This window comes from Struthio camelus, chromosome 1 (genome assembly GCF_040807025.1).
Source record: "Struthio camelus isolate bStrCam1 chromosome 1, bStrCam1.hap1, whole genome shotgun sequence".
Classification (NCBI taxonomy): Eukaryota; Metazoa; Chordata; class Aves; order Struthioniformes; family Struthionidae; genus Struthio; species Struthio camelus.
Genome location: NC_090942.1, coordinates 125,017,093 through 125,043,610, shown reverse-complemented (window position 1 = coordinate 125,043,610; position 26,518 = coordinate 125,017,093). Strand labels below are relative to the sequence as shown.

The window sequence follows — 26,518 nt, the reverse complement described above, 5'->3', positions numbered from 1 at the left end:
CCTACAACAGCACCTATTTCACACCCCTCTACATTAGATGCATATTGTGAAGTTGTCTTAAATGTCCAAGCTCAGACCCTTTAATCTACTACTTAAAGAAGCCCTCCACTCCATCAACCTATTGCCTACAACATTCTCCTTTATTAAATCACATTATTTAAAGAACAAAAACTAAAAAGCTTTCTGGTCTGCACATTGTGGATCCAAGCAGCAAGGACAGCACTTCAGCTTTGCAATGTGCTACAAGGTCATATCCATGGCCATCATTTCCCTTGCTGATAATGCAAAGCTCTGTAGAACAGGAAAAGATCACTACCATAACAGGAATATTGGAATACCAGAGCTATGGGTATAAACTGAAATGTTCATTGAGAGAATTCTTGAGCCAAAAGAAACTTTTCATTTGCAATTGGAAAAGATAAGTCTTCAGAACAAAACAAGTGGTAAAAAGAATAACTTAGCAGCTGGACAGAAAAACAAAAAAACTGAATAGCTCAGAAAACTGCATGAGACTAACTCATACTAACACACAAACTCTAAAACAATCTCAGTTGCCTCAGCCTGCAACGTTCTGCCTATCCAACTCCTTGTCTATTTGGGACAATGCAAGCCCTTCGCTGACCACTCTGCAGAAGTCAGAGGGCTCTCTGCAGAGGCCAAACTTGCTACGTTGGAAGCAGAGGGGAAGCCAGACTCACCAAGTCAGCAGAGACAGCAGTGGTGATCAGTGCGTAAGGGCCGTTCACCAGGGCACCACTGATCAGCAGCATCACTGTTGCAAGTTGGACAAAGAATAGGAAACATGAGTTGCCTGGAATGGATACTAACTGTAACAGGATACGGTGTAGCCTGACCTTCTCAAATGGTTTAGATCCTTCCCTGCCTCCCCTGACCGCGTTCCAGAATTGGGAAAGGAGGAAAAGCTACATACATTCCTGCAATGCTTATTCTATGAGGGGACTTCCTAAATATATTAGGAGATAGGGCTGAGTAAAAAGGCAATTCCCAAAACTCTTATTGATCGTGGTGGTGGTCCAGAAAGAGCCTAACTAAACTGGCCCATAAGAATAGGGCAAGCTCACAGGAAGCCAAACATAAGTCCTTCCTTGGCTTGTGCAGCACCAAGCAACAGAGGGCTCAAGGGCCTTTAGGTAGGTGAGAAACTACTGTCCGCCCTTGTGTTTCAACTCCTGTTTTGAGGTAACAGATAGACAGGCCCAAGTGAATTCCGCCTACATAAGTAAAGTCAAAGTTGCTTTCAAAAAGTCGTTTTTGAACACTGCTGACATTTGGCATAGGGAATACAGCACAGGCTATGCTGATATAACAAGCTCCAGAAAGAGGACAAAAGGTACTAACTAAATCACTTTTCTCACGCTGCCCCTTACTTATTTCCTAGCCCCTCTCCTCAACCTCCCTCCCCTAAAAAAGCCCACAAGACAAAAAAAAACAAACAAACAAACAAACAAGGGAATTTGATTCCATGCTTTCTCTGCTCAGAAAAAGAAAAAAGAAGGGAAAAAAAGCAAAGAACCATGAATGTAAAGTTCACATAAAGCTAGGCAGAAAATGAGTTAAAACACTCACCAATAGTAGCCTCAAGGCCCATTTTACTGACTGCAGAGAACATGTACAACTGTGGTAAAGATGGAAAAAGCAGTCATGCTAGAATACTACATAGGGATTAAGGCTACGGAACCCCATTTTCTTCATGTTAACTAAAAAATATCTTAGCTGGTATTATGTAAAAAGTACCTCTGGTTTCCTAGGTTTTACAAAACCCTGTTAGGCCTCAGCATGATGGTTGTTTGATAGGATTAGAGAGGGAGATTAAGGGTATGCTCCTATTCCCCAATACGTCCTCTCCGAAGAAAGGGCTACACGATGAGACCATTCAGTTTTGAACTCTCAAACTGCCAGCACCAACACAGCACAGAATATTGCTCATAACAGCATCAAAACTCCTAAAGAAAAACGCACCTCATATATGCAGCTGTCAATTTTCCAGCAGTAACACAGCATAGTAATTTTACCCTTTGAGCAGCTAAAACTCTGGCTAAAAGCTGGACAGCACATTTTACAAAAGAGTAATAGATTTTCTATAGAATCCTGTAACACGCAATGCATTGGATTTGTCTGTTTAGTAAAGCCAGCCCAAATCTCTACAGTTGCTCACATGCTCAATTTTTCATGCCAGTTTTTAATCTGGCCTGAATTTTTACATCCAAATTAGAAGATCCTATTTTCAGAACATGCTATGGAAAATGTTGACAAAGTCTCATCCATGCACGTAATGCAGGGACAAACTCTTACTGTGGGTGCTGCCAGCAATAACATCATTCCGCAGGTCGATGCCCTCTTCTCTAGCCGATCCGAAATCAGGCCTGCCAAAATCCCACCTGAAAGAAGAGATAGATATGTGAGGAAAACTCTTTGTGCATGTTTAATACACTAAATATCAGATATACTTAATGAACCCCAACCCATATTACAACAATACAGTACAGTTTTTAATGTGAGGTTATACACAGCAGCACAGGGCAGGGGACTGACAACACAATTCATATTTAGTAGTATCCTTATTAACCCAGCCAGGTCTGATGTAGAAGATAACTACTGCAAACAGTTTTTCCTCATTGTTTACTCCAAGGTCAATTGAATAGCCAGGATGATGTCGGAACAGGGACGAAGAAAGAGAAGAAATATTTAGAAACCACTGTTTCGCAGCTTTTGAATGCGGAACGCCTTTGCACCAGGTACTACGTGGCTCCATTCTGGAATCTAGCTATGTCCAACTAATCTGATAAGGATCCAATAAATCCAGTTCCTTAACTCCTCACGTTGAAAAATAAGCTCGGCTCCAACGTGTCAAATGCTGTATTACGTCCACGTCACATCACAGCCAGGGGAAACAAGCTATTTTAGCTCTTGGGGCAAACAAAACACGTTTTTCTTCTCTCCAGGTAGCCACCCCAGGCTGTTTAAGACCCCCTGCTTCTTGTGCTTGCCAATGACTACAAACAGGAGCAGTAATTGGAGCACTGCAGCTGCACATGGCTGGAGCACGCTGGAAGGCCTGGAGGAAGGAGCTGCCAAAATGATACACAGGCAACTTGGAAGAGGGAGAAGGAAAGGTCTCTGGATTCCCAGACTGTACATACTGCTGAGCCTTCCTCTCCCTTACCAGTTGCTCAACTCCAAAGTGACCACATCTTATTTGAATTTATATTTAAACTCTAAATGACCAAGTAGCACCTGACACCTAGTCAAGCTTGGATATATAGTGGAGTGCAATGCGCCTTGAGACTGCTGAAACAAAGTCACTCAAATCTCTAAGGTACTACAAACTCTGGCTTCCAGCCGCGTGGGAACCCACCTCAGTTGCCCAGCTGAGCAGCAAGGAACGGTAGGATGGACATCCAGCACAAGACTGGAGCAACAGCTGCAGCACACCTTGCCACTTGCATCTTGAACCACTAGGGACCACACAGCTCTTGATCCTGGCAAACTTCTCCCACTGTGAGCTCCGTTTTCCCACAGATGACATATGGCTTTCAATAAAGGAATGGGGGCTCACGTGTGTGTGAAGCAAGTGGACATCAAGACGACATTTGTGCTATTGCGAGCTGTACTGTTTCTACACTAGGATTAAATTTAATTAGTCGATGGTTACCTCATAAAATACAAAGGAATATTATTATTACTATAATCTCCTGGTTTTATCACATACAATGACATTAGACACCAAGAGAAAAATTGTGGCCGTTCACCTGTACGCCTACAGAAAATATACAGCTGTAAAACCGCATTAGTTCTCCTATGCTAGGTGAAAAAAGGAATATATTTTGACAGTTGAAGTGACAGAGACCCGTTTCCGGGACTGATGGAGCTAAAAGATTCTGTAACATTTGGCTCTTATAGTCTCTACTGGACATCATTTGCTCTATGCTTTGTTCAATTAAGATATGTTTTACTAGGTTTGCAGTGTCCGATCCAGCTCTCAGGCAAGCACCTTTTCTATCACTCTTTTTCAGAGGACACAAAACACACAGCTAATATATGTAAGCTGTGTGCCACAGATTTTCCTAAATTGGTCTGATTAAGGATGAAATATTAAACTTACCAAAGATTCCACCCACATCAAACAGTGTGGAAAGATCTCCAGCTCTTTTGGCATCGAGATGCTCTAGCAACAACAGTAAAACATTTGTCTCATTTCAAGACTACAAAAAGTACAGACCTCAGTACAATCTTGTCATGTCACAGTAAAAGTATCTTACAGTAGTATTGCTTATTCACAGGAATAAGCTATCATAAGGTGTTCTTATGTATTGATACATGTGACATAAAAGATTATATCGCAACCAGTTATTCAGTGATACAGTCTTTTGGATATGATTACACTCCACGGCAGGTCATTTTACCACTGTAACTGTTGATACAGTCCAAGAAATAGAGCATTAAAGCTTGGACTGAAAAATGTTCTGATACATTAATAGCCACGGATTCATGAACAGGTAACAAACGCTTGTAAGTGAGACTCTGACCTAAAATCACGATTAGCATACATTCGGACTACTTACAGAGCCTCATTCTGGAGGTTTTCATCACATGACCAGTAATATTGATAATTAGATTATGTCTGGTCAGTCTGCTTGGCATAGCATATACTGCATAGTTTATGGGGACTCTGAAGGGACCATGACTTCCTCAACTCCACTGCTTGCCACGGGCAGTGAGGACCAGTGTTTGCATATACTTACATTTAGTCCAAAGCTTCAAAAGGAGCTGATTTTCTAAACTTTTTTGGTATTTTTTTTTTAAAAGTCTCAGAAGTACATTTGAAAGAGCAGAATGTTTTATAACAGTGGTGTCAGTGATACTACCATAACCTCACCAGCAATGAATCAGCCAAAGCACGCATGGAAGGACTGTGCTAAATATCACTAACACTTCTATTAAAAGTCAGTTGCTTTCAAGGTACCCACTCCTTCAGGAGTGCTGGTTACTTGGAATCTACACAACAGGCTTTAGCTACAGCATTTACAACTGCCTGTGTCTTCCTGGAGCATTTAATCTCTCTCTCTCTGCTGGTTGTGGCTGCTACACTTGTCTGCACAGTCTTTTTAGGTAGCTGGATGTTTAAAGGCTACATTATGACTCACAAGAACGTTAGCTTCTTTAGCTAGGGAAAATTCTTTTCTCTGTACTCTACAGCACAAAATAACATAGCAGTACTGAACAGATAGAGAAGCTTATTTACCTTTTTGGTATGCTTTTGGATAAGGCACTTTGATCATTTAAAAACATGACTAGAAAGTAAACCTTCTTAACTGGCTCTTAAGAGCCAAAGCCACACCACTCCGGCTTGCAGTCACTGAAGATGAGCCAGGTGTGGTTTTTTCTTTTTTCCTTTTTTTTTTTTGAAAACACTCCCTCATAATACTGAATCCGTAAAACTCACACATATCAGTTAGTGACTTACAACTCACCTGCTCCTGTAGCAAAGGCAGTCTATTTCAGAAGCAGTAATGTTTATTTTCTTATTTATTTCAAGCTCATATTTTCAGTCACTATTTAGGCATAATTCTGTTTTCTCTTACTGTGACACTTACCTACATTTGTGATATAGAGGGGAAGCCAGAAGAGGAAAGTATAGCTCACCAATTTTGCAAACAGAAGACAAAGGGAGAACTCTATGACTCCCTGAGAGAATAAAGGAAATAGGAAGTTAGAACCTTGATATAGGCTGCTGCTTGTTTTTAATCAAAGCACATTAGGAAAACTGTTTCTAAGTAGTATTTCAGGCTTTTCTTTTTCTCTCAATAATTCCCAAGAAGCTTTCTTCCCTTGAAAGCACAAAGCCTACAATCAGAGCAGATTGTGGTACTCTACTCATACACTTTTTCTCCTCTTAATTGTACTGAACTGACCAAAGAGAGAACATGAAAATAAACAGAAAGGACGTGATACTGCTTGGGACACCTACAACACTTATTTTTGTCATGTAAAGACTTTTTATATAGCAGTATAGCAGAACTGGGGTATATACCAGAGAAAAAGGCATATTTTTGTGCTCTTTAGACAGTTCTAAGATCTCTCCCTAGTTGTTTAACCCTTTACAAATAGCCAGTTAACCAGTATGACATAGGCCTTCAAATTAGCACGTGGCAAAAGCACACCACTGACATAGCAGATGCGGACTTAAAATACCAATTTGTTCCGTTCTCTTTCCTATTGGGTATAGGAAAGTTGTGCCTATTGCACAGAGCTGCAACTAAACTGCCAAACTAACCTGTCTTCATTTCCCTTACCATCTCACATCTTCTGGTTGGAGACAGACTTTTAAAATCCTTGGTATACTGCAGTTATCTGCAGGGACAACACACACATGCACTGGCTCCATTTCACATACAGCTGTTACCCTTCCCAACACCAGGCAGGGAAAACAGAGCAGGAGCTACAGACATTCAAGGTGGCAGCAGCAACTCTTATACCCATGACTTCTACTTTGCCATAGGAAAAACAGGTGAGATTGAGGATGAGATGGGACAAAATGTGAGGATGCAGGAATACAGCAGTTGAGTGCTGGAGACTTCTTCCTCTACCTTTACACCTGGTCCAAATAAATTTGAGTACACTTATACTTATGCTCTCTTAGAGCACAGCCTGATTGTCCCTATATTAACGGGAACTTCCTTCTTCTCCTTTTCCAGCAGTCTGAACACTTGGGTTGTCCACCTTCTCTATAGAAACCATACAAGCGATTTCAAAACTAAAGAACTTAAACAATTTTTGAAGAGTGTAAAAGGAAGCTACGGAAGGAAGTTCTGACGCAGAGAAGAGAAGCCCAAGTGCTTATAGACTCAGCCTAGTCTTCCGTTCTCAATCCTCACGTGATATGCAGGGATATTTTCAAATCAGATTAATACCTGTAAACTTTTACACTATAGGTCATGTGCGTATTAGCTAGACCAGGTTAAAATAATCAGTTTGCACAGGTATTGGAGTCTAGGTGTTTATAATTTTTAAGATGCTACCAATGACCTTATGCCATCTGCTACGGGGAGAAGAGAGTACTCTTATGCCAATTTTCACTCCCCCTCTCAGAAGGCGGCACTTTGTCTCATATAACAAAATACTGCTTTAATCCCTACGCTAGAGCTGCCAATCAAAGCTTGTGATTTAACGCTAGGGTCACCTACCACTCCATTTGGAACTGCATGAGAAATAGGACTGTTGGAGGAACAGGCAAGAGCAGCACAAGTACTTACAGGTATTCGCAAGGCCCCAAGGAAGCTGATAGCTGATGTCCCATGTCTACCTTCTGCAGTGACTGCAGTGCCAGAGTTCAGTGACATGGTGCCGCTTTCACTGTCAATAAGCAAATGCTGTATCTCTGGATCCTGAAATTTCCCCCAGTAACAACATATGCAGAAAGGAAAAATATATCAAAACATGTATTAAGTAATCAAATCATTCCAAAATCCTTTTAAAACGTTGTATGCATTTTTATTACAGAAAGCTATGGCTTTTAAAATCTCTTGACTTGGGTATATAGAGAGAAACAAGCCTGATTTGTTTACCTCTGAGAACGTACACTGCATTATGGAATCAGGTCTCTGTTCTACTGTGGCAGATTTCAAGTTTCAAAAAACACATATCTGAGTATGACGTAACAGAAGAAAACATTTTCCAGTCTTCCCTTACACCACTATTTACGTGGTCTAATTAGAACTGAAAAATCTACTGGGTATTACTATTTCTCTATAAAATCGTGCATTATCTATCTGCTGTACGAATATTAAGCTTGCTTTTCAGACGGTCCATAACATCATCCTATCCATCGATTTAAATAGAGGTCATGTTTCCAGTTGAGCTATAGATAGCGAGTACTTTATGTTAACCTACCAATGAATTTTTCACCTCTTTCTTTTGAGCACTGCAATTTACAAATTATAAGAGTCTTCAATTTTTGCCAATGTTACCCAAGAACTGAATTCTGAATTCTTTTCTTGCACAAAAAGTATTTTACTTTAAGCAGACAGTGGAACTACTGTTAAGAATACTTGTAAGTCATCCCAGTCTAGCCACAAGCACATGTTATTAATTTTATGCACCCACCACACTGAGCTGATTTCTCAGAACAGAACTGGAAATTTACATTTCACAGCTGTACACAGAAAAAGAAATTTCAGTTATGAACAGTCTTCAGCATTACTTTGCAAACTTAGGAAAAAAGACAGGATGTAGCCATCCTCACTCTCACCTGCTTCCACAGACACTTAGCTAGCTGTGCTCTCTTACTAGCTACGAATATACTCTACATTCAGTTTTCTCTCTCTCAATTGCTGTGCATTTGAATTAAGCCTTAGCGAAGCACTGAACAGCACATATATTTGGCTGCAGGTTAGTAAAAATAAAATGCCACATCACTCCATTTCCAGCAGTAACTACAAAGATGAAAACTTTCTGATTAACATTTTGTAACCTGATGGAGAAAAAGGAATGTGATGGACACATTCAACCCTGCTATTTTACTGTGAATAATTCTAAAGCAAACTGTATTTTTAAAGAACACTATTTAGGACAAGACATTAGGGAATCATTGAGGTGCCTGAACCAGGACACTTAGTATTTTATAAGCTACTATGTGACATAAAAAACATTTGCATAGGATTGGCAGATAGGATGTAGAATTTATGAGAGACCTTGCACTCTGCTGAAGCAGGAAGTGAAAGACAGGAAAAACACGTAGGGACACCTAAAATGGCACTGCACATCTATGCCACGGCACCTGAATCACTCTATAAATATATATCTTTTTGAATTACTGGAGCAGCTTGAAAACTTCAATTATTTTGACGGTAGCAATACAACCACCAGCTACTAATATTAAAAAAAGGCTGACAGCTTTACTCAGTCAAGCTCCCTACTGGAATCAAGGGAAGATATGTCTGGAAAGTGACTAATTGAATCTCACACCATTTACACAACAAACCTAATCAGGATTGTCTGAGGTAATACTGCTCATTTATCAAACATAGCTCAAAATCTGATAAAGCAGAGGGGGTTGAATACCAACAGTGTAAGTGACCAAAGCACAAATACCTTATTTAGCCACTCACACTGAAGACATTTATTGGAAGTATGACATTTTTATGCTTCATGTATCTGGAGAAAAAAAAAAGCAGTTTGCACTTGGCCGAGAACGTTCAGCTTTCCCAGCTTGTCAGAGAGCACGATTAGACATACGGCACGCTCTTGATCTCTGGGGAATCACAGAATGGCCACGGTTGGAAGGGATCTCTGGAGAGCATCTAGTCCAACCCCCCTGCTCAAGCAGGGTCATCCAGAGCACACTGCTCAGGACCACATCCAGACGGGTTTTGAATACCTCCAGGAAAGGAGACTCCACAGCCTCTCCGGGCAACCTGCGCCAGCGCTCTGTCACTCTCACAGGAAAGAAGCTTTTCCTCATGTTCAGATAGAGCTTCCTGTGTTTCAATTTGTGCCCATTGCCTCTTGTCCTGTCACTGGGCAGCACGGAGAAGAGGCTGGCCCCCTACTCTGAGATCACCTCTCAATCTTCTCTTCTCCAGCCTAAACAGGCCCAGCTCCCTCAGCCTTTCCTCATGCATGAGATGCTCCAGTCCCTTCATCATCTTGGTAGCCCTCCGCTGGACTCTCTCTTGTACTGGGGAGCCCAGAACTGGACACAGTACTCCAGGTGAGGCCTCCCCAGGGCTGAGCAGAGGGGGAGGATCACCTCCCTCCACCTGCTGGCAACACTCTGCCTAACGCACCCCAGGATCCCATTGGCCTTCTTGGCCACAAGGGCACACTGCTGGCTCATGTTTAACTTGTTGTCCACCAGCACTCCCAGGTCCTCCTCTGCAGAGCTGCTTTCCAGCAGGTCAGCCCCCATCCTGTCCTGGTGCAGGGGGTTATTCCTCCCTAGGTGCAGGACCCTGCACTTGCCTTGGTTGAACTTCAGGAGGTTTCCCCCTGCCCACCTCTCCAGCCTGTCCAGGTCCCTCTGAATGGCAGCACAGCCTTCTGGTGTATCAGCCACTCCCCCCAGTTTTGTGTCATCGGCAAACCTGCTGAGGAGGCCTTCTGTCCCTTCCTCCAGGTCATCGATGAATGTGTTGAACAAGACTGGACCCAGGACTGACCCCTGCGGGACACCACTAGCCACAGGCCTCCAACTAGACTCTGCGCTGCTGACTACAAACCTTGGAGCTCTGCCATCCAGCCAGTTCTCAATCCACCTCACTGTCCACTCGTCTAGCCCACACTTCCTGAGTTTACCTGTGAGGATGTGATGGGAGACAGTGTCGAAAGCCTTGCTGAAGCCCAGGGAGACAACATCCACTGCTCTGCCCTCATCTACCCAGCCAGTCATTCCGTCATAGAAGGCTATCAGGTTGGTCAAACATGATTTCCCTTTGGGGAATCTGTGCTGACCACTCCTGATCACCTTCTTGTCCTCCACATGCTTAGTGAGGACCTCCAGGAGGAGCTGTTCCATCACCTTTCCAGGGATGGAGGGGAGGCTGACAGGCCTGGAGTTCCCTGGCTCCTCCTTCTTGCCCTTTTGGAAGACCGGCGTGACATTGGCTTTCTTCCAGTCCTCAGGCACCTCTCCTGATCTCCAGGACCTTTCAAAGATGGTGGAGAGCAACCTAGCAATAACATCTGCCAGCTCCCTCAGCACTCGTGGGTGCATCCCATCAGGGCCCATGGATTTATGGATGTCAAGTTTGGACAAAAGATCTCTAACCTGAGCTTCCTCAACCAAAGGAGAGTCTTCCTTTCTCCAGACTTCCTCTCTTGTCCCCAGGGTCTGGAATTCCTGAGGGCTGGCCTTAGCAGTGAAGACTGAAGCAAAGAAGGCATTCAATAACTCTGCCTTCTCTGTATCCTTTGTCACCAGGGCACCCACCCCATTCAGCAGCGTGCCCACGTTTTCCCTAGTCTTCCTTTTGCTCTTGATGTCTTGGAAGAAGCCCTTCTCGTTGTCCTTGACATCCCTTGCCAGATTTAATTCCAGATGGGCCTTAGCCTTCCTCGTCACATCCCTGCACACTCTGACAACGTCCCTGTATTCCTCCCAAGTGGCCTGTCCCCTTTTCCATGTTCTGTATATTTCCTTCTTCTGTTGGAGTTTTGCCAGGAGTTCCTTGCTCAGCCATGCAGGTCTCCTGCCCACTTTGCTGGACTCAGAGGGATGCACTGCTCTTGATCCCGGAGGAAGCAATGCTTGAATATTAATCAGCTCTCCTGGACCCCCTCCTTCCTTGTAGGGCCCTACCCCATGAGATTCCCCTAAGTAGGTCCCTGAAGAGGCCAAAGTTAGCTCTCCCAAAGTCCAGGGTTGCAATCCTACTCATTGCCCTGCTTCCTCCTCGTAGGATCCTGAACTCCACCATCTCATGGTCACTGCAGCCAAGGCTGCCCCCAACCTTCACATCTCCAGCCAGTCCTTCTTTGTTTGCTAGTACAAGGTCTAGCATTGCACCTCTCCTCGTTGGCGTCTCCACCACCTGAGTCAAGAAATTATCATCAATGCTCTGCAGGAACCTCTTTGACTGTTTGTGCCTAGCTGTGCTGTCTTCCCAACAGATGTCAGGGTGGTTGAAGTCTCCCATGAGAACCAGGGCCTGTGATCGTGAGGCTTCTTCCAGCTGTCTGTAGAAGGCCTCATCGATGATTTCCTCCTGATCAGGTGGCCTGTCGTAAACCCCCACCACCGTGTCACCCATGTTACCCTGCCCTTTAATCCTTACCCATAGGCTCTCAACTCGCTCTTCATCCACCCCGAGGCAGAGCTCCATACATTCTAGTTGCTCCCTCACATAAAGAGCAACTCCACCACCTCACCTTCCTGGCCTATCTTTCCCAAAAAGTACACAGCCATCCATGATAGCTTTCCAGTCATGTGAGCTATCCCACCATGTCTCTGTAACTGCAATGAGATCACGGCCCTGCGACCGCACACAGATCTCTAACTCTTCCTGCTTATTCCCCATGCTGCCTGCATTGGTGTACAGGCATTTCAGAGAGGCAATTGAGCATGCAGGCTTCTCAGGAGAGGTGCAAGAGGATCATCCATAGCCATGTCTCATACACACTCCCCTGGCTGCATGCACCCGCTGGAGGCATCCTGACTTGAGCTGCATATTACTGATCACCCTATCTCTAGACCACTACCCTTCCCCCATCTTTCCTAGTTTAAAGCCCTCCTTACCAGGCTGGCCAACCTGTTGGCAAAGACGCGCGTGCCTCACTTAGTGAGATGGATCCCGTCTCTCCCCATCAGCTGTTGATCTTCAAACAGGGTCCATGGGCATAGAAACCAAAGCCCTGCTGCCAGCACCAGCGGCGCAGCCAGTTGTTAACTTGGAAAATCCATCTACTCCTCCTCCCATCCTTCCTCCTCACAGGCAGGACTGAGGAGAAAACGACCTGGGCTCCCAGATCCTTGACCGCCATCCCCAGAGTTCTGAAATCCTATTTGATCATAACCAATTTGCCCTTGGTGTCATTGGTACCCACATGGGAGAGCAGTAGAGGGTAACAGTCCGATGCATGGACAAGCCTTGGCAGTCTTTCCATGACATCTCTTATTCGAGTCTCTGGCAGGCAACAAACCTCTCTAGACAAGAGGTCAGGTCGGCAGGTAGGTGCCTCTGTCCACGGCAACAGGAAGTCACCCACAACAATCACTCGCCACTTCTTCTGGGTGTTCCCACACAGCATGGGGTCTGTCAGGCCAGCTGCCTCCCTTGAAGCCATGCCCAGGTCCTCCTCAGCTTGGAGGGCACTAAACCTGTTTCTCAAAGGCAAGTCTTCAGGAGAAGCAAGAGCCTTTCTCCTTCTACAAGGAGTGATCAGTTTCCAGCCTTCTTCAACAGTGTTATGATGTACTGCTTCACAAGGTACAGAGCCCTCTGGCAACTCCACTGCAGCGGGGGGGTTGGGACTCCTGGAGCTGCACAGTCTCCGAGAATACCGTGTCTCTCTCTTGCTCGTTTTCTCGGATGCAACGCAGCCTACTGACTTCCTCCTGTAACTCCTTTACCTGGCAATACAACTCATCAGCCACAGCACATCTTCTGCAGGAGAGCTGGCGGTCAGCGCAGGCCCCATGGAGAGGCCCCAGGCACTCGCTGCAGCCTGACACCTGAAGAGCTGAATCTGCTGTCAAAAGGTCTGTCTGGGTCCAAGCTTCAGACAAAGCTGAAGCAGCAACTCCAACAGCCACTGGGGAACGTGCTCGGCAATGTGTCATGACACCCGAGGAAGCGTACACTACTACGAGAAATGAAGGCGCCTTCTTGCCTTCTGGCACCCTTCTGCGTGAACTGCTGCATCTGTTCATTGCCTCTGTTTGCTGTGTTCTGGAAGCTGTGCTCTAGGCCTGGCTCTTATATAGGCCTCTGCCTAGCAGTGACTCACAGGGTGCTTGACTCACCCTAATCAAGGGTCACCTGGATCAAAGGCCCCAGCTGCCTATGATCAGGGGCAACCAAGAGAGCTCCTTAGCAGCAGCCACACCTAGCTAGAGCTTCCCAGGAGAAGTCAAGGCCTGTAGTTGTCCTTGCCTAGCTCTCCTTTCCTGCCAGCAGCAAGCACCGTCTAGTTCCTCGGGGGTCCCCAGAAAGCCTCCACAGCTTCCAATAAGGTCCACCAAAGGCCCAAGCCGAGCCCAGATACTGCTGCACAAACTGCTGCCTCTGTTCGCTGCGCTCAAAGGATTCATTATCTTTCTATTTTGTATAATTTTTAAGAGGCCAACGTGACACAAGCAGTAAGGAACACGTGGAGTTACTCAGACTACACAGTCAAAAACATATTCTGCTTTCAGTCACTGCACATCCTGAATATCTGCTTTCTTTTTATAGTAATTGAAGAGGTCAATGAAAAATCAGTAAAAGCTTCCACTCTAGTGTGCTTGGAGTAGACCAGCTCATAAATGCTAACCATCTGCTGTTTATACACACACAAAAGCTAACAGTGATAAGCAGCTCAGCATAACTGGAACAAAACCACTGTAAAAAGCAAAGATATTAAACTCTACTTCAACAGAAGTAAGCTCTTCTGTCACAGCCAGAAAAACTGGGGCCCCAGGCAGAGACAAACAGGAATAACCCAGCTGTCAGGAGAGAACAAACAAACAAACAAACAAACAAACAAGAATGTTAACCAACAGGAGTGCCAGCAAGTGCCCTCACACTTTGTCTCTCTGTTGGGCTCACAAGGGAACACTAGTCAGTGCGAGAGGGTATGCCATCTTTGCCCACTCAGTCTGTGGACTCTTTGCAGAGGTGACTGTGTGTGTGTGCACCAATTAGTGGTACTAGAAACCAGAGTTAAGAGTCATTTTTGTCCGCTAAACTGCTGACTACGTTTTAGCTCTGTCATTCTTACATCATCTTCCCTTATTTTCCAGCTGGCTGTGGAATAATATTGACAAATTGTTTTTTGGGCTGGGGACTGTTCCTGGGCAGCTCAAAATGAACATGAGTAAACTGAGTTCGGAGGGGGTAGTACACAGACTGTTCCAGTAAATACAAAGGGAGCCAGTCAAAATCATGAGTAAAAAGTTTCCTGGACAAAAACTTCAAAACCTTTTCATCTACACGGATTATTATTCTGTGGGCAAAGGATGAAAAAGAACATTAAGTTTCTGTTTTCCTGTAGAAGCCTGAAGTAGTAAAAAAAAAAAAAAAAAGTCATTCTCATAGGATATGATATGCCAAGTGTACTGAATGCAAATACATTATTTGAAATGGAAAATTTTCACTTGGTGTTCATCACAAGTTAACATTTCTTTCTGCCCATGAATGGGCAGATCCAGAGTTCAGTTTCAGTGAGAATTACCAGCACTTACACTTACAAGTTTTAAGCAGGATTCCTGTGAATAACTGCTCATATTTAGAACTCTCTGTCTCCATGCATAATCCTGTAAGTACATACATCTATTACATTAAAAAAAGGAGAGAAGTGAGAGAGCAAGGAGGGGACAAACCACAGAACTAGTTTAAAGATTTCAAATGTGTTATCTTGAAAACATTTTGCAATGCATTCTTTTTTTGCTGGAATTCTACGCAGATCACAAATTAACCCTAACTGAGAAAGCATGTTATCATAGCCAACTTGGTTTGCAGTATTTAGGCTAGATAGTGCTTAGTTCTCTTGTTCAGAATTACATTTACACGTGAAAAGGGAAATAGATTTTGGCATTCTAAAACAAAGACCAATCTTTACCCATAGTAAATCTACTGTAAATATTCCACGTGAGCTTTTTCACCACGAGGAAGTTTTCCATACTTTTCAAAAATCACTGATTACATTTTACCTGAGACTTGCAGGTTTCTTTAGCATTTAAGGTTGGCATCTGGACTCTGAATCGACTTGCACCATTCAGGAAGGCTTTGGAACTCTGGAAGGGGGAAAAAAAGCTCTTGTTGTTTTTTTTTGTTTGTTTTTTAAAAGATTGTGTTAGTGTTAAACACTTCTTTACAACAAAAGTTTGTGTATCACATTGTAAACATAGCCCCCAATGGAGCTTTTAAGTTCTTAGGCAGACCTACTGCAATCTATGCAAAACAGTTACAAAACCTATTTGAGGGCTGACCTCATGCTGTGTTGTAAACAGAAGCAGCATAAGCAGCATACCAAATTCAGAGCACAGTCATACCATTCTTAACATCTTCAACAGATTTTTCCACAACTGAATATTCATTGGCATTTCAAACCTCTATTTTCCTGTAAGCTTGTAAGTGGTTGCTACTTTAGTAGCAGCTACAGAAGTTGAGTTGATTTGTTTCTAGGAAACCTTTTTTTTTCATCTCCCTGTTGAAGATAAAAAAAAGTTTTTCCCCATTATCTTATGCTTGCTCTAGTCTTCCTACCCAGGAATGGACAGGAGGCTGTCCTCCTGGGGGCAAGCAGGGTAGTGAAGAGCTGGAGTGCCTCCAGGGAGCTCAAAACAGAAATTGAGTCAATGGGCTATATTGTAGGATCTACCAGAGTACAGAATGTCAGAATTACAAGATCCAGTAAGTGAGAGCCCTCTCCAACTTCTCAGGCAGGGTCCTGGAGCAACCTACTCCACCTTCTCCCTCCAGACAGCTCTGGTAGCAGCCTTCTCATGAATCAGACCCATTTACCTTCTGCACATTCCTTCAGGCCCCCAGGTGGACCTTGGCTAATGCACTGCACATGTGCTCATTAACATGAGCATTCCTTGGAAAACGTCACCTGGGATCCTTGGTCTAAAAGGATTTGCCAGAGATGTTAAGGTCCATTTGTTGAATTAAACATACAGCTTGAATGCAGTTTGCGGCCACGTAGGGATAATTTAAGCTAAGACCACAAGAAGCACTGTGCACTCCTCAGGGATAAGATATCTGTTTGCCAGGTGTCTAATTACATCCTGAATGCCATATTAAAAATAAAAATGATAATAAAAATAATCAGAAAGGAACACCCATCCTGACTGAACATTTTAATTCAAAATGCACCAGTGAGGAATTCTTGCCCAATAAATTTCAAAGATGTGTCTTGCACTTTCGTTTAAACAAACTGTCGTTCATCCACACGTCCCTCTAAGAAGGTAAAGATCTATGAGGGGTGAGGGTAAGTGTAAGTATTTGTGCTCTTCAGCACAGTGCAGAGGCACAAGCAACCTTTGGCATGCATGCACCAAAATAAACAAAATTCAAATCCACAGGGTCTGATGAAACAGATTTTTAGATTTTTTTCCTCAGAGAAAATTAGGCTCTTGTTGGAAAGTGATTTACAACAATCTATGGGGAAGAAAAACCATTATCTACAGAAAAGTCATCTGCATCTTTATTCAGCAGCACAGCAGAGAGAGAAAAAAAAAAGACAGACCTTCATTTGACTGTCAAAAATAAGATTTACTCTGGTAAGGAAGAAATGTCTGGGGATAAGGACTAGACCGTAAGACTGCACATTTAATACTTAAGACTTTTTTCTTCTTTCAGAAGTTAACAATTATAGCCTGGTATCTTCTAAATGCATGAGCACTTTATTACAGGAGTTTAAGGGAACTGGTTTTCCTGGAAATACAAAAATCACATTAAAGAAAGTTTCTAGAGCATAAAGACAGGTCTGCATGAACATGCTGCAACTAACATATGTACCTATAAAAATAACACAGGGAGAAAAGCAACCAGGAGCAATAAAAAAGTTCTAAATCATCATGTTTTACAAATGCCATTAAATGTGCTCTCTCATGTCCATTATTAAAGTGCATCAATGCATGATAAAGCACACGGACTTCTCACGTTTATTTGCCATGGGTATTGTCATTTGGAAAGCTGTAGATTAAACCTCCGATTCTGCCATCTAAATGTACCATACAAACATTTTGAAACAAATTTCAATTTCATAATCCAGAGCAAAGGTGAACACAAGCAAACAAAGCACACCCCAAGAAACTGGTGAACAAAGGATGCGAACTGCATATCCGAGGCTCTTTGCCAGCTTTCCCTCTGTACTTCTGGGCAACTCAATAAAATGAGAACCATTTGCACCATTGCAAATGCTGTAGAAACATTAGGCTCATGAATGTGCTGCAAATAAATAGTGGACCAACTTCATCCAGGGTAGTGATATCACGCAGAGATGAATATGACCTAAAAATCTTAATATAACTCTACCCTAAAAATTTCACTCACGTCAAGCATTTGTTTTATTTGAGTTTAAATTTAACCCACCTCATTTTTCTACAATGAAGTTCAGGTTTTGGCACCAGCAGGTACAGCTGCCTGCATCTAACCAAAAATTTGTCCAAAGTGACCTACTACAGCATTCTGAGCATAGCATATATGTATTTTTTTATTATTCTTCAAAAAGGATTTCTAACAATTTGCAAAAGCACACAGGTTGTTTTGCTTCTCAGAATGACGGAGCACAAAATGATTGTTATCATTTTGCACCTGCCAGCAAATTCTGCTCCTTGTTCAGCAAAGCTGAAATTGTTTGTTCCAAATGATAATACAGTCTGTTTTATAGCATGAAACTATTTTCTATAAGCAATCTTTTTATCTTTAGTGATCAGATATGGTCACTACCACATCTGCATTTCTAGGATATCTTACCAAACTTCTATTCTTATCAATTATCAATTTCCTTAACTCCTAAAACCACCCTCCCCACAGTGAACGCAAACTGCAAGTCAGGTTCACTAAGAATTTAGAAACCATTGTACTTTGCAGACCGCACAGGTTTGAAGCAAGTATTTATGCAATTCAAATGGCACAGAGCTTTCCAAGATAAAGGTAAATCTTAATCTGGGAAAACTCCACGGAGTGTGGGGAAGTACTTTATAAACCTTCTACAGGAATTGCAGATGCAAATATATAGAATGAAGAATGGAGAAGTGATGTCCTTGGTTGGTTCTCCTCTGGAGAGCAAGATTTGCAGGGACACAGTAGGTCAAATGCATTGCTACACAACGAAGCTGCACATGGTGCAGTGATCTTGCTGCAGTGCTGGAGAAGATTAAGTCAAACGATAGCCCCTTTCTAGGGTTGGGTGGAGGGGTGGTGAACAGAAGGAAATAAAAGCTCCTAAAAGGTTGGTAATAATTGCATGTCATATTTCACTAACTGCTGGTATGGGAAAAATGTATGAGCAATCTATTGTGCAGACTTCTTCAGTTATGCTTTCCAGGAAATGTATTTGAAACAAATGGTAGACTTCTACAAAGCTTAACAGAAAATCTTGTAAAAATTATGCTCTAGTTATTATAAAAACAGCTAGAATGTTCACGGATGCATTTCTGAACTACATAAAAACCAAGGGGGAAAAAAAAAAATCTTCCTCTTAAGAGTCTCTGAGATTCACGTAAAATAGTCTCATAGTTGACAGAAGTTTTCTTTAAGAAGTGAAAGAGAATTAAATGAAAAATACAGAGGTTATTGTGAGTACGCCTTATCTCACAGTAACACACTAAGAATAGGAGTTCCACAGGCCATGAAAAATAATCAAAAGCTGTATCAGGATCCTTCCATATCAGGAGAGGGGAGGGCAAAAAAAACCCACCTACCACATACACGCTAACCAGCAAAGAAAATGAAATAACACGCACTACAAAAGACAAGTTGCCTCCAGTTACTACTCAAGAAAAAGAGAACATTTAAAATGCAAAAAGCCATCTATCTAAAATTGATAGAGAGAAGGGAAATCATCCTTGTACAATCTATCTGTGAGGCTTGCAACTAGAAGTTTTAGTTGACATATACATACATGTGCAGATGATCGTAAGTATAATCCTTTAGTTCAGGAAAACATACGTTGGATTCCCTCGGGACCTCCTCTCCAGCATGCTCCTCCACAGGCCTGATTTGTCCTCACACAAGGGAAACCCCAAGCCCTTCTTTACCATTCCTCCCTTGCTATGGTTTCAAAGAACTTGTCTAAAACGTGGCAGACTGTGACTGCCGACAGTCCCTGGGAGCCAAAGGACGAAGAGCCTTTTGGTTACAGTACAAATAAACAGATACCAAAGTGTTACAGAAAATAAAACAGAGATGAACCTGCAAACATACTCCCAAACTAAGCTGGATTACAAATGACGTTCTGTTACCAACAGGTGCACATAGCTGGTCTTCCTAAAGCTCTGCGTTTTGTTCTCTTTATTTGCTAATTTTTCTCTTGTTCTGCTTGGATTGCCTCCCTCCCCTCGGGTCACAGCTACACGAAGCAAGAAAGGAATAATCTTCACATGTAGTAGCTAAAGCTTGCTAAGGTACACCTCTTTTCCTAGTATATACATGGCTTCCTGTGTGACTTGTTTTTGAGCGCTTAAGAAGTCTTAGGAACTTTCGCATCAAATGCATTGGGCAAACATATCAGTATTGGAGCTTAAACACCTTCACAACTTACTATTTAATAGTGTTCAACCACCACCCACTTTACGCAAATATTTAAACACAAGACCTCCTTTTAGAAACAATTAAAAGCTACAGTTTTGCTGTCACAATGGCAAAGGCAGTACGTATTCATTGTTCAACAACCCAAAGAAGGCTTACGCATCCACGTACACGCTGTAATCCTGCCACAACATTGCCTGAGGTGGTCAATCTCTAATGCTGGATTTTCAAACTCTAGTGTCAACACAGCTATGTTTTCACTTGTGATCAGGCAGCAGACATTCCAGAGAGAAAACAGCATGTGTGCGATAAAGTTCACTGCCTCACTGATATTTAAGCCCTTGAAATATAAGCTGTCATACAACAGCAAGATGCACTGTTTTTTATGCCAGTGAACCATGTGATCAATACTTACATTCTAAAAACTCACTGGACGTTTAAAAGAAAGTCATCTAAATATAAACGGCACCTCCATTGTTAGAGACGTTCCACATTTGACTAGGCAAGACTTAAGCAATCCCATGAAAATCAAAGTTAGCACTACTATGAGCATGGGATAGGATGAGGTGACCTCCAGAGGTTCCTTTCAACTTAAATTATTCTGTGAGTCTATAAAAACTAAAGCATTGTATTGCCATGTGACCCATACCATTAAGCATAAGCTATTTCTCTCTCTATTTCCCAGCTCTTTGTTAATGCGTGAATAATCTTCATTAACCCAGTTGGTTTTAATTACATACAGGCCATGTTATATGATAACAAAATTCACTGTCATGGGCTGTTCACTCCAGTCTCTTCATCTCAACTTCATATCGAGTCCTTGCTGCCTCTTCTCCCCAGTCGTGTGCTTCTACAGTCTTTCCCTCTACCACCTTCCATCCCAAACTCATAGATGCATGCTGTATTGGGATTAGGTCAGGGGAAGGTGCTGTTTGCTTCTTAGTTTCTGCAATGCCTAGCACAGCATTCTCAAACAGCAACACTCTTCATGGGATATGGGTGGCAGCTATCTCATTATGCCATACCTAAGTAAGGAGGATAACCAGAGGATAAGTCAAAATGCTCTAAGCGCCTTGTTGCCCAACATGACTGCAGGAAAATAAGAAAGCTTAAAGAAAGATGAACATTTTTTACTTGTTTTGCTATAATGAGTTCATCCAGAGCAAAACCTAAGTTAAAACCAATCATTCACCTTTTGATTCACCCTGTTCTGACAGAAAGCAAGCTAGTGGTTTCCACCGCAGCACAGAACAGTGATCATTCCCTCATGTTTGGGTCAGTTATAGCAGGGCCTGGCACAAAAGGGCCACACAGATCGTCTGGTTCCCAGAACTACCATAGTAAACATGTAGAAGGCAGAAATCAAATAGAAAAAGCATTTACTTACACTAGATGGTGTGCAGGAGCAACTTATATCTTTAGGGTCTGAAATACAATACCACACATAGTTAACTGGGAAAACAAGGATAACAACTATCTTAAAATTCTTCCATCAGTACAGCCTGGTCTAGACTATGAGGGGATTGGGGGGAAAGCAATCATGTAATTTACTCCCAATAAGGCAACACTACAGATGACACAAAAGCACCTGGTATAAGTGTCTAATTGTGCCTGCAGGGGAAAAGAAAAGGGTGCTCCATGGTATCCTTCCCATTCTATGACTCTATTAAGTGCTGGTCTGACATACTAGCTCACTACAATGCTCCAGTTATATCTGTAGAATTTTTACTTCTTGAGATGGAACAGCTAGAGTAATATTAGCTTTCATATAACAATACATCTGAGTTCGCATAAGGACGAAAGGAGGAATTCTTTCTCTTTTAATTTCTATCAGTAGAAGTGACAAAATTTGCTCTATCAGCCAATTTCTCAATCACGTAGCACAGAATTGGGTTGGACGGTAGCACTGTATATACACTGCAGCAAGGTGGGATATTCTGCTAAGATACACTTGAAGATTTTATGTAAAGACAGGGAACTGGACTGAATTCTGAACTAGTACTCCCTCAAGTGTGCCACAGTGAGGGTATTAACTCTTTGGACATACTCGTCTTTTTCTCCACCTAGTGGTCTAGGAAGAAGTGTTTTAAGTATCAGCACAGTTTGAAAAATATTTGTTTGTATCTGAATAAACTATGATATATACTTTGCACTGGGCACCTTAATTTAAACAGCTGATGTTCCTGTCTCATAACAAGTACCTACACGGTTTTATCAGACCAAAACACTTACGTTCAATAAGAAACAGGAAGCAAACAATCCCCATCACAGCAATGGTAACACCAGGCACCACAAAGGACAGACCCCAGCAAGTAGACACCCAGTAAGCAGCAATTAAGGATCCCAGGATATTTCCCACTGAAGTATGTGAATTCCAGATTCCCATGATCAAACCTCTCCTGCATCAAAAAAGAAAAACATTTCTCATGATTCCAACAATAAGCATTATTATAGTGAGAAAAGTATATCAAAAATAGTTCATCTTAGTGTCAGTGAAATAACTGAAACCTTATTACTCTATTACTGAACATTTTTTAATGCTATAGTCTTTCATCTGGAAATTTCAAGGAACCTGAACATTAACAGGAGTGTTCTAAGTACTTCTTTGTGCGTGACAGATTTAAAGGCCTCTTTAGAGCTTACATATTTCTGGATAGAGTTTCCTGGATTAAAACAAGCATGAGCATGTTGTATAGCATATACATACTAAGTCTGATGCTCCTGGATGCAAGTCCTCCTGCAGACACATTGCACAGATAATCTGATGCTTTCAGAATACATTAGACATACCATGCAGAAGAAAATAACGTGTACAGGATAGGTAGAGCAAATCCAGTATTTTCTGAACACATCCTGGGCTAACCATGCATTAGTTGAAGATAACACCTGCACAAGCTTGGCTGACACATGAGACTCCTTTCAGCCTGGAAATTTCAGATTAGAGCTGCTGCACAATAACTCCAGCTGGGCTAACATAAACGCCTCAAAAATCCTACTAATGTCAAGGCAGTTAACAGCTTTTTTTCCTCCTAAGTCATGGGCAAGCTAGTTTGCTTTCAGTAGGATTTTATCTGGAGCAACCTAATTTGCTAACCTATCTGGAGCAATCTAAAAGGTCTGCTCACGTTTCCAGAAATTCGTAGCAAAATGAGAAAAAAAACCAGACTACTGGCATTCAGACCAGAGCCCTATCTATCAGTCCATTATTTGGCCTCCTAAGAGGAAAGATTTTTGCTTCTGCATGAAGCAAAAATCTGAATAAAAGCATCCCTTTTGTGTAGAATCACCAATTTTATTCAATTTTGTATAACGGTTATTGTTCTCTAAATTGTGTAAGTTTCAACAAAGAGGCTGCAGGGACCTCAGAAAACTAGTTTTAGATGGAAGTTTCTTAACTATCCCATGATTTTATATACAAAGCATACTTAATTTTCACACGTCCTCTTCTTGTATTGATTCATAACAATGTTCATTTAATGGTATCTACAATGGATGGCACTGCAGAAGCATTACTGTATGTTACATGCATCAACAGTTATCAGAACCAAAGGATTTAACATGCGGCTACTGCAAAATTTATGAAAAACTGCTGTATGGTATGACAAAAAAAGTAATTATGCATGACCTCTGCAGAATTTAAAATAAAAATTATTTTAAAGAAAAAAAGTGATAAAAAGAAAGGTTAAATCAGCAGCTACATCTATTTTCTTCTTTAATTAAATACTTGAGTTTCTCTAACTTTATTTGAAAAAAGGCATTAGACAAAATGGGCCATACCCTGACAATTGCTTTAACCTGCATGGTTTCTCATGAAACCATGAGAAATGTCACATTAAAATGGTATGATAAGCACCTTTATTATAAGTGGTTTTAGACTAATAACATTTGCAAGAATTCCACCTAATTCAATTCTGAAATTCTTCACCTGAAAAATGAACATTAAACTAGAATAGACTAAAGAGCTCCTACAGAACACTCTTCTGACATGAGAGAGAGTAGTCTAAACTCTTCAGGTTAAACTGAGCAGCATAACAAAGAAAATTTCTCTCAAAGATCTACCCAAGTGCTTGTTTCATCCCCAAAAATCACTGAAGCAAAAGCAAGATACTTAAATTGATCGCAATATTACAGCCCAAAATGTGTTGATCTGTAGTTCCAGTACTTTGGATTCCGCATTGTTTACCTTCCTTTTCCAAACCAGTTGCCAATACATGTAACGACACTTGGCCAGCCAGTAGTTTGCACTAAGCCATTAGCTATCTGAAAGCATATAAAAATAACAATAAACAAACACAGCTTGCAATAAGTCAAGTTCCTACACAATTCCTGCTGAGTGCTGCATTGGAAAAAGGAAGCCTATACAAATGCTTTGAATTTAGAAATTTAGTGGGCGTTTCCAATGCATTTTTTTTTCCAAGAACAAATAGCATATAATATTTTTGCAGAGATTCTTCCCTTGATCTAATGTCTTCAAAAGCTTTATCAAGTCAAACACAAAAATGTAATATTTAATCACAGACTTAACAAAAAACACATTCCACTAACTAGAACCGATAAACTAATTCCCCATGCCCAATACCTACACAACACTTTGATTAATTTGAATGTAAGGTAAAGTATGTTTGTAATCAAACAAGATGAAAAAGAAAGCTTTAGGGGAGCCTGGATAACGCCAAACATTAATTTTGAAAGGGATAAAAGAAATATGTGCATAAACCGAGAGAAGAAACTTAACGTGCTATATTCAGGCTGGAGCAGGAACTGTTTCAGCCTGGATGTTGAACAGGTCCCCAGGGAATCCTAACTTGCTTCAACTCCTGTAAAATTCTTTATCTAGCATTTCGCATTGACATAAAGATCACAGTACAATAATACACATGTTCAATGAGCATTTGAACATGCTCATAACATAAACAACGTCACTTAATCCAACAAGAACCAATTAGTTTGGTAGTGTGAGACTGTTCTTGGTATTGCAGGATACACTGTCCACATCACACAGTGCACCACTTTGTAGAGACATCTAGTCTAACCCTGAAGAAGGTGGCTCAGGTCTTAGAAATCAAACAGCCCAAGAGCACTGAGGTACTGACATGGTTAAACAGGTGACAGGTGAAATGGCTATAAAGCTTTCAATACCCAAGTGAGTATCGCTGCATGCCGTGCTGCACCATGTCATGGACACAGGCCAGCTGTGAAAGTGTTGCTTATATAATACAAGGAGAGCAGCAATGCAAGGTGTGGACCTGTCTAAAATGACTCAGAAGCACAAATCATATCCTGATCCTGACCTAAATTCCGTTTTAGGTCAAAGGTAAACGTACATGCAGATCTATAAGTGCTCTGAAAAGTCCCACACAATGATTTCCATTACAAAAGTTGGCTGTGTCTCAGCCACACCAGTGCGGGAGAACTGCTCATCATTAACAGCATATAATTATACAGCAGAGAAATCTAGGATGCGTCACTCGGGTCTTGGCACACTGACAAATGTAAATATGTCTGTTTTAAAAACTCTCCCACATGAAGGCTTGCAAAGATTTGATCAGTGATTTGACACAGATTGAAACACTTTGTTTTTAAAGATTTCTTCCCTTAAAAAACATTTTTTAAAAATAAAGCCTGGGGCTATACACTTGATCATTGCTGTCTCTCAATACCTTCCATAGCACAATGTACACCAGCATTTTTATCTTCCCATCTAACCATTAACCATTGTTTGCACCTGAAAAAACAACACAACACCAAAAAGCACCATGGAAACTCACAGCATCTAAATAACAGCATGCCTACCTGGGCCATTATGTAAAACCACAGATTATGTATGTTATAGAAATAACCCAATCCAAACATTGCAGTGAAGAGTCCGCTAGCAAGCATCCCAACTGTCAGATAATACCGGATAGGCAGCCGTTCCCCTATTATACCACTTGAAATGTGGAAGGAAAGGAAAAAAAAAAAAAAAAAAAAAAGGTTATGATTATGGTGAGACCATACCCCAAGCTTTCAGAAATAATGACCGTTTTGTGTTTTATAATTCTGGTTGCAGAGAAACTCTGTTGCCAGCTGCTGTTTTTTTTTTTCTCCTCCTAGAAACACTAAAAATAAAATGAGCAATTTTTACCACTTGACAACATAAAACAACAAACAGCTAACACTCACTAATTGCCAAGTACTGACATCTACACAATCATCTTTCAGGGAGATACTCATCTGCAGCACACCAGAAATGGCTTATTTACAAAATCATTTTTCAAATGACCTGCAAGGTGAAACATATCTCCAATGTGTCTAGCCACTGAAAGTGAGACTTGTCTCCCTCACTAATGATTCTGCTCCCGAAGGTTCCATTTTTAGTCGATAAAAAGAGGCATCTCCAAATTACAGCTCATCCCATACACTTTAAGATAGGCTCAGTACACTTTCAGGAGGTGCCTGCTTCTCTCCTTTTACTAAAAGAAAGCCAGGACAGTTAGCTTAGTCCACACACGCAAGCTACAGTTTGGGGACATGCATCCCACCTCCACATGAAGGAGGACAGGCTAGACTGTGAGCTGGGAAGCATTCCTGCACAAGGCAGTCGTGGGGAGGTAAGAATACAT

General features: G+C 41.8%; 1 protein-coding gene across 4 annotated transcripts in view; it reads right to left on the bottom strand.

The window, feature by feature from the left end:
* SLC37A1 (solute carrier family 37 member 1) overlaps positions 1 to 26,518 on the bottom strand; it is a 43,684-nt gene that overhangs the window by 8,392 nt on the left and 8,774 nt on the right. For 2 of the 4 annotated variants that reach the window (XM_068914921.1, XM_068914914.1), the window contains exons 7-18: positions 25,710 to 25,845; positions 24,100 to 24,176; positions 22,149 to 22,315; positions 21,304 to 21,341; positions 15,368 to 15,451; positions 14,906 to 14,971; positions 7,275 to 7,406; positions 5,616 to 5,706; positions 4,124 to 4,186; positions 2,314 to 2,399; positions 1,588 to 1,636; positions 699 to 772 (exon numbers count right to left, since the gene is read on the bottom strand). In XM_068914921.1, coding sequence (XP_068771022.1) covers positions 699 to 772; positions 1,588 to 1,636; positions 2,314 to 2,399; positions 4,124 to 4,186; positions 5,616 to 5,706; positions 7,275 to 7,406; positions 14,906 to 14,971; positions 15,368 to 15,451; positions 21,304 to 21,341; positions 22,149 to 22,315; positions 24,100 to 24,176; positions 25,710 to 25,845 — 1,063 coding nt within the window. The remainder of the gene's footprint in view (positions 1 to 698; positions 773 to 1,587; positions 1,637 to 2,313; positions 2,400 to 4,123; positions 4,187 to 5,615; positions 5,707 to 7,274; positions 7,407 to 14,905; positions 14,972 to 15,367; positions 15,452 to 21,303; positions 21,342 to 22,148; positions 22,316 to 24,099; positions 24,177 to 25,709; positions 25,846 to 26,518) is intronic. The other 2 variants (XM_068914931.1, XM_068914929.1) reach the window with 1 other exon arrangement.